The 8,654-nt window shown below is 39.1% G+C and overlaps 1 protein-coding gene across 1 annotated transcript; it reads right to left on the bottom strand.

Moving 5' to 3' along the window:
* Positions 1–204: 204 nt before the first annotated feature.
* LOC111255421 (very long chain fatty acid elongase AAEL008004-like) lies at positions 205–3,392 on the bottom strand. The gene has a single exon (XM_022817382.2). It carries the CDS (start codon positions 3,035–3,037, stop codon positions 2,135–2,137), a length of 903 nt encoding a protein of 300 aa, XP_022673117.1. The 5' UTR covers positions 3,038–3,392; the 3' UTR covers positions 205–2,134.
* Between the last annotated feature and the right edge of the window lie 5,262 nt (positions 3,393–8,654).

Genomic DNA, 8,654 nt, shown 5'->3' with positions numbered 1-8,654 from the left:
CTTTCGCGCATAGCGGACACGCGATTTTTTTTTTTGCTCTTCAATAAATAGTTTCTTAAATCACAGCTAAATTAGCGGTATCATCATACTTAAAAAATATTGTTTTCCGTCCGATTCGCACTCGTCAACCCATTTAGTTCTATAATAATAATAATAATAATAATAATCTATCTAACTATAATCTAATAAAGAACGCACTGGCCGTCCTTTTAGATAATGATCATAATTTATTGGAAGATGCCATGTTTTTGTAAACATGGATCGGTGTATAATCATAATCTTATCCGAAACTGCAGAGACAAGCTAACACCATTTTATTAGAAAATGACGAATAGGCAACCAATTTAGGTATCTATCAAACCCTTTTTTTTATTAAGGTAGCAAAATTCTAACTAAATAAACAGCCTATATCAGAATACCTGTTTTTGTTCTGGACGAAGTGAAGGTAAAGTGAGAGAGCTTATTTCTATCGCTGAGACTGGTACTGCGATCTTCTATAAACTGTTCCAACATTATTCAAATGATTTTATGTACAAGTACGGTCTGATTTACGTCCATCGTTATGCGAAGCTTCGACGCGCTCAGCTAGAAATGAACGTATATCCATTCCAGTGCCATCTTTCATAAACGACAGATTCCGTAGATCTCTGTGTTGCAGAGGTTCGCGCTAGTTCCACAATTTTGCAACAGAAGTTTAAGTCGACGCTGCTTTTCTACACGTATATGTGTATATTCGTTCATCCACAGTGGGTAGCGTGCTCCTCTGTCAGCGATTGTGCGCAGGTTCGCGAAGCATCACGGAATACTCACTATGAGTTGACCGACACGTACATGATCTACGTATCAGCCCCATCTGCCTTGCTAATGGTTCCCTGATTCGCCAGCCGACACATAGACGACCTTGCCTTCTTTCTTATCGCCACCCCGTCCTCCACTCCAGCGATTCCTTATGATTGTTTCTTGTGATAGTAGACTATATGCCCGATGCTGTTTCTTGTTTAAGTTCGAATAGGCTACGAACCTTCTACAAAGAAGAACTGTCATCGGTGTATAGGAACTCATGTGTATATCTTGTTCGACAATGTTACCGTTTTCGTTTGTATTTCTGGAGTTGATGAAAGCGGATACACTAAGTTGACCGTTAGCTCTAAAACAAAGTCTAGCATATATCCTAGCTAGATATAGCAGAATAAACGTCCGTCCGCTCTGTGAACGTCATTATTTTCTTATTCATCTTAACATCTGCACAGCAGGCTACTGTTGCAGGATTTTTGGCCTAATACTCAGCCTGGATGTGCCTCAGCGGTTTTTCTCGACAATTTGTCGTTTCTGTTTCCTCTTCCATATGATAAACTGCCTAACAAAGATCTCATTTCGGAGGAGGCACGCGTCATTTCGTGCTCGCCAACTAACTCTTTACGGAGTACCGGACATAAACAGTCTAAACATTACCTTAGAATATGAATTACAAGACAATCAGTTGGAAGAAATTCCGCAACAGATCCTCCATTGTTTCTGCTTGAGATTATTCATCAGGGGACCAGCCTATCTGGTTACTTCAAGGCGTTAGGAAACAACATACCAGGCTGAGGACTGGGCCGATTTAAACCAACAAAAGTCTCTAGATTTGTTTTTATTAATTCCCTGTTCTTAGAGATCTGTTGTAATATAAACACATACGCTCACACTAGTTATCACATTTCGAAGTTTTCGTTTATCTACTAAAATGGCTATGTATAAGTAAGTGTGACAGTAACATATAGCCAATGTATTCAAGTTAGTATTTGTTCCGTGCTAGAATGCTATCGTGAGTACAGATACCTCCTCAAGCAGAATATATATATATATATAACGCCTAAACGTAAATATATACTTCTTCTATAAACGAAAATTCTGTGCGAATTAAATGACCTATTAAATGCATTAATTAAGTAAATATTAATACTGCACGATACTGCTTTTTGTGTTGTCGTACGAAGCAAGCAAGCAAGCAAGCAAGGGTGAAGCGACATTGGTCGATTGTTGTGCCCAATCAACCAACTGCCAACAAACCTAAAATGGCATGCGCCTAAACACCAATGTACTAAATAACATAACCTTAATCACAACGGTTGTAGGTCGAAATGGATGGTACTCATTCGTTTTTTTTGGGCTCTTCAAAGCTAACCATTGAGAAGCACATCGTGCTATTACCTACGATATGTTGATCTTTGGCGGTCTCTGTTTGGCCCGACGTATTTCTTCCTTTTTTTGTCGTCATATAGCTCTGTATATAAAAGTTAACAAAAAATCCTAAAATAAGTATAACCTGTGGGATTGCAACGCACAGGAGTACACGAGGATATCCGCAGTCGATCCAGACAGGAATGAGAGCGTGGCCTATCATGAGGAGAAATTGAACAATTTGTATTGTAGTAAGATACTTCTTCCACCAAAGGTAAGGCTGCATTTGGGGACCTAGCGAGGCGAGAAAATAATATGAATACATGATAATATGGATTGTCGCATTAAGACATACCGCCAAAACGCTCTGGCCGTCCGCACCAAAGCGCAAAAATTGCCAACCCGCAAATACGACAATTGTATGATGAATTACATGCAGCTGAGAGATATGCGTAAATTTCTTTTTAAGTATGAAAAATAGCGTATCCGCGAAATCAATTGTACGAACCAATAGATAATAATAAAGCGTGTTAATAAGCTCTACTGAGTCAGGTTGCATTGAGTAGGATAGGCCTTGACAAAATGGCGAATAATTCAATTTGTTGAAGGCAAGGTAGAAAAGCCGTGAGCAAAAGTAGGAATTTGCTATGATCTGGAACACGTTATAGCACTGGATAACTCGACTGAGATCGTATGGTTTACGATCCCGCATGAATCGTGGACCCCAAATTTTGGCCATATACAGGTAACCGAGAATGGTTATAGCAATATATTTAGGGTCCTTCATTGTTACCCAGTCGGCCGTGCGCGGATCCTTTAAGGCTAGGAGCTGTTCAACGAGAGGCATTTGCGGATCGTAGACCTTAGTCGTCATGTTTCACTACAAATCAATTCCGGTTGCTCTCAGCTTATACAGCAATGTTCGTTGAAAATAAAATCGGCGAGGATGTAAACGAAGACGGGATAGATGAGGCAGGCATGAATTCGGCACAACTGTATTTCAGATACCACCGGCGCGTCGAATTTTATGCAGGTCTGCACAAAAATTCACTCCAACTGAGGGTAAGGCCAACTTCTCTGTAGGGATTTATGGCACAGTTGCTGTTCAGGACGGGAGACACTCTGTCACTAGAAAATTGTACAACGTTATCAAGCACAAAGTCAACCCACTTCGATGGAGATCGCGTCCAAAGGAACAACTCTTCTGTTGGGTCCTAGAGGATCACCTTATATTGGTAGTTATTTAAATAGCACGCCGCGAAACAGCGGAAAGGGGTAATCCAGCCCTTCCCACGTTATTCATTGCGCGGTGCTTAATGTGAACAGATATGAACAGGAGATAAATAACTTAGTAATACTGTATATTTTCATCCGTTAGGTGACATAACAATAACTGCTTAAAGGGATCTCAAGGGAAAGGAAGGAAAACATAACATGTGGCAATATCGATACATTTAGTATTAGCTGGTTTTGAGCTGATCAGCAGAAATTTCTCTTTGCATAGTTCAATCAAATCACTTACCGTTTTTACTGTATTCTAGCTGTACTGTCATCATTGCCGCAACCTTATGATGCTCTTTTATACCTTCAAACGTAAGCTTTTCTTCGTATCTAAAATGTTTTGTGTAGCCGTACGGTAAATCTTGTAATAAATTGTGGTCACCACGTTCGTCTGAATTGGATAATGTTAGCCATTAAGTCTTGAGAAGACCGAAAAGGTATGACAAAAGGATTGGCCGAGATGACAGTATCCGATCTAACTAGGATCAAAATCCTAAAGTATAACGTGTACCCACCGCACGACGATTTCAACCTTCATTCCATTACACGTTCTTGTCAAACTGACCCTTTTGAGCATTCATCATTGAGCCAATCAGTTAATCTGCATGTCTATTAGAGTGAATTACGTACCACACAGATGCTGAGACTTTTGTTTTTCTTGAAACGCAGTGGTCTGGCGACATTTAAGAAAAAATATCCACAATTTTTACGTTTGAATTCTTGGTAAAGTTTATTTCAATTAAAGATAAAAACTGTGGGATATGTTTGTTTGTCTAACCGTCATACATCTATGGCAGCTTCCAGACAAACCGTATTTTCCGTAACTACTTTTAGCAGTATTATTGAAGCTCAACGTTATTGTCCTTGAAACCGAGCAGTGCCTCTCATCGGACTTTTTTGAAAATTAGGTATCAGGACGAAGTTGATATAAATATAATCGAGAGTCGATATTTCGGTATGAGTCGAGACCGGTTTTTTTTTTAATACTTACTAAATAAAGCCCAGACAGCTAAGCTATTTCTATAAGTAATGTGTATATATGGGTGATTTTTTGTCACCGCGGTTACCGATAACTTTTCAATGGAAGCCTACAACAGCGTATTGATATCTAAGATAGGGGTCAAGACCTAGGTACATCGGTAGGGTAAGGTCGTAATATTAGCATTCTAACTATTATTAGGTGATTATTGCGAATACGGATTATTTTAAAAATATTTTTATTGTTTCATCTGACATCTTATCTCCGGCTCTTTTCCTAGTTACTACCCAAATGGGACTGAAATAGATTAACATGTAGTTTCGTCTGATTTATCTTAGAAGCGAACACACTGACTCATGATAGGTTCTAATTTAAAGGGAAAGAGGAGGGTAAACTCTGTAATCTCATTTTACGATCGCTCATGTTCATTTGCTATATGGGGTTTGTCTATGAGTCGTTAGGTGATGCGCTTTCAAGTATATATACAGTTGTTCTTTGTACATCTGCGTACCAGCACAGAAAACCCTGTACGATACGCAGTAAATGATGCCCTTCAGGATTTACGGAAATCAAAACCCAAATCTAATTCAGTCTAATTTCCTTAAAAGGACCAGCTTCTTTTGAACGTCATCACCTATGACGAACATGCGCAAGCGTATATTTTGTTTTGAGAACTGCTTTTAATAACGTACCCGTGTTGATAAAAGAAAAAAAAAACTTGGTACATGTTTTTAGTATAGTGCAGATAGAACAAAAGCGAAATTTTACCATGGAAAACGTCTATTAAGCCGATAGATGGCGCAGACATAATTTGTGGACTGCCATCGCCGACTGCACCAGGAAAAGTCGGTGATGGCAATTGTATCCTGCGAGTTGTATTACATTAGTTTTCAGTATATAAACCTGACGTTATGCAACGTACTCGGACAATACACTTAAGTCGAGGATATGCGAAATTGAAGTTGGAAGGACTAGCGAAACCCTCCCGTCGTTACCTCACGGCAGTTATCACTCAGGTACACTGATCTGTTCCATGGAATATAAGCACCGTGTGTCTCTTTAAACCACGTTTATCGCTACATACATTATACATAATACGTTCTGTTTGCAGAAAAAAAAAATAGATTCCTCTTCGGCTCGAGTTAAGATAACTGGTAAAAAAATTATCTGAGTGATCAATTAGAAAGTTATCAGTTTGATCGTGTAGACACACGTCTGGTTTTGAGGACTCGCTTAGACGACGCTTGTTCTCATTTCGGCAAATGTATGTAAGCACTTTAGGGCTTTCTTGGCGCAAGCCTATGAAGCGGCAGGACAACCATATGCCATCAAGCGCTGAGATTTAAAGGAACGATAACGGTACATGTATGGTTACCGTGGCAATGCAATCGGAGTGATCCGTAATACTCGTTTAGTTCGACAGGTCATTTTGGGATAGGGTAGTTAGGATAGTCATACCAAAACTATAGTTTCAAATTTAATTAATCGTCATAAAGTCGGATACATCATTAGCAAATATTGAAATATAGCAAATGATTGATTGATTGATAATAAGTAATTCAGCCATTACTGATATATGAAGCAGCAACAAATACATTTAGTACAATCGCAACTTCTAAAGCTACTTGTCACTGGTCCGTTGTTTTCCTTAAGACAGGACAACGATATAGGCCGATATGCCCTGTGGACTGGGTAAATGTAAAGCGTTTAAATTCATATTTTATTGGTTCCAAATTTGGTAAGGTTCACAATCTCACCCAGAGCAGGGACGTTGCCCTTTTTGCAAGAGCTTTTCTGTATCAATCGTTATGGTCTGGGGCTGGTGCTCGTTAGTATTTAAAAAAGAATTGCGTTCCCGTATTCAGACAAGGGCATAGTGCTTGAGAAAATGCGCACCTTGGGTTCCTGCACGCAAACAATGAATCTGTTAATGGTGATTTCAAATCATTGATCAGGCCAGCTACAAAAGAAGTATTTTATATAGAAATCTTAAATAACAAGTTACCAAAGTTCAAAACCTTTGAATTGTTTTAGTTTGGAACTATTTTTTTCAATATTTACTACCTATGCCTCATGACTTCTACATGAGCCATGCTGTCGGAATAACGACTGAAACCGCCTATTTATTTAAGACTTACGTGCTACCAAAGAACATAAAATGAAAATATTACACTTAAGAAGTAACGCAAATGCGAACTAAACCAGTTGACACTGGGAGCACTATAGCACATGTTACAGAGCGATATAACTATATAATTACAATTCAATTACGCATACACAACGATTATAGAATAACTTTACGGAACTAGGAAGAAAAGAAGGATCATTAACGATAATCTTCTACAAAGGCGTTTGCATAATTATGTATAGATTCTGTGCCAAAATGTATATTGTCACCGAATGACAGCATGATGAGACGTCAGTTCCCCCCAATTGCGTCAGTTCTGGAATTCACTCTTTTAGACGAAACCAATTTTCTATTGGACCTCGTATTTACAGATCTATTTATTAAATCTGCTTTTTACACCTGAACATTGTAGCCATCCAGTGAGGACGTGAATAAAATATGATTCGTGATAGTAGTTGTGAAGCCCTATTTATCTTAAGCTTTTCCATTGCACTATTGTATTAGGTGTCGATAACTTGAAACTAAAAGAAACTTAAAACATCAACGGGGTGTTAAAGACGAATAAATTTAACTTACGCTCTAGCATATTGGGTAAGTTATTTGTACGTTGTCGAATTACGTCTCGGGTCTCTTGAATTCGAATCCGTTCTCTCAATCATCCTATGTAACAGTTGTTTCGTATGTCATCTGGATATTAGACCTACAAGTTCATTTCTTGCTGTCTCCGCAGTGAGGTTCGTTTTCAAAAATGTGTTCATCCACCCAAGTGAGGGCTCTTTTGCACTTCATTACCGCATGTCTTACTGTTATGACTTACTGTTTTACTTGACATAGTATACCAGGTGCATACAGAACGTCGACAAGATCGTCTCTCTGAAACGGAACGTTTGTCCCCGTGTCAGCTGTAAGCGTCCCCTGTGGGTCTGCGGCCTGGATGCGCCGTTCGACCGTCGCAGAAGACGACCTTAAACAGACGCTCAGAACATCACTAATAACTGCAAACAGATTCATTGGCGAGATTTGTGCATTCATTGAGGCTGTCTAATGCTGTTTTTAAAATAATCAAAAACTATATTTTTATAGATCATATAAAATATAGCTAACAGCATAAGGTATGGGCAGAACGTGGGTACACCGGCATAGTAAATATTGAGTCCTTAGGCTTAAGCAGCTGACTCATGTTCCCAAATGCCTCCCCACATTCGGCATCGGCTATTAGGCAAATGCACTATGTAATTATTGTACATCTACGTACGATTGGGCGAAATCAATATAGAAGTTTAGAAAATAGTGCAACGGAAAACAAAACGCAATAGAAGCCTTTAAAGGTGATCGACTTTTCGTTGTGAAGCCTTTTTAAGGCCGATTAGTTTTTGTAGTTGGTTTTTGGGGCCAGTGCCGTTATCTATCGATGCCGCCCTTCAACGGTGGCTATATGTAAAAACAATTGCGCATCCATTACTTAGTGTAGCAAAGTGTTTTTCCGTTGGGGTCCCCGATACGTACCTCCGCTTGGACACTACTGGCGCTACTGTAGCACAGCTGGCGCTGGAATCGTCGGCTGCTTTTTTACAGTCCATTTTTGACTATGTTAAATGAAAACCTATCGAGTCGAAAGTGCTTTTCTTCTAAAGAATGCTAGAAACCACGTACGTGCTGAGGTCATGGGTGAATCCAGTCAACTCAAACGATAATTGAAACTCTAATATAAAACTACCGCTAAAAAGTTGCCGTACATAAGAGATATTGGTACCGCTGTATTACTCTCAATATAAAGGTAATTAAAATCAATGTATTAGTAGTGGTACCAGATCTCGTATAGTTTAACTGAGGCCGCCGCTGGCGTTAAGTGACAGAGCTCTGCTGCGTGCCGTTACCGGAGCAGGCCTACTCATCTCTTTAACTTCAGTATTTATTACGTAGTTTTCTAACCAGTGCGATACTCGTATACGTATTTGCGTCAAACTTATTGGTTAGGGGATTCAACTTATCTAGAATATATCTTACTGTATTTGATCTACGCCCATAAGAAAAATGTTATTATAACAGCATATTATAAGTATTTATGACGTTATCACAATAACGGCTTTTGGATTTGTTCGG

This window comes from Varroa destructor, unplaced genomic scaffold, assembly GCF_002443255.2.
Source record: "Varroa destructor unplaced genomic scaffold, Vdes_3.0 BEIS01000001.1, whole genome shotgun sequence".
NCBI lineage: Eukaryota > Metazoa > Arthropoda > Arachnida > Mesostigmata > Varroidae > Varroa > Varroa destructor.
This window is presented reverse-complemented; position numbering and strand designations above follow the sequence as displayed.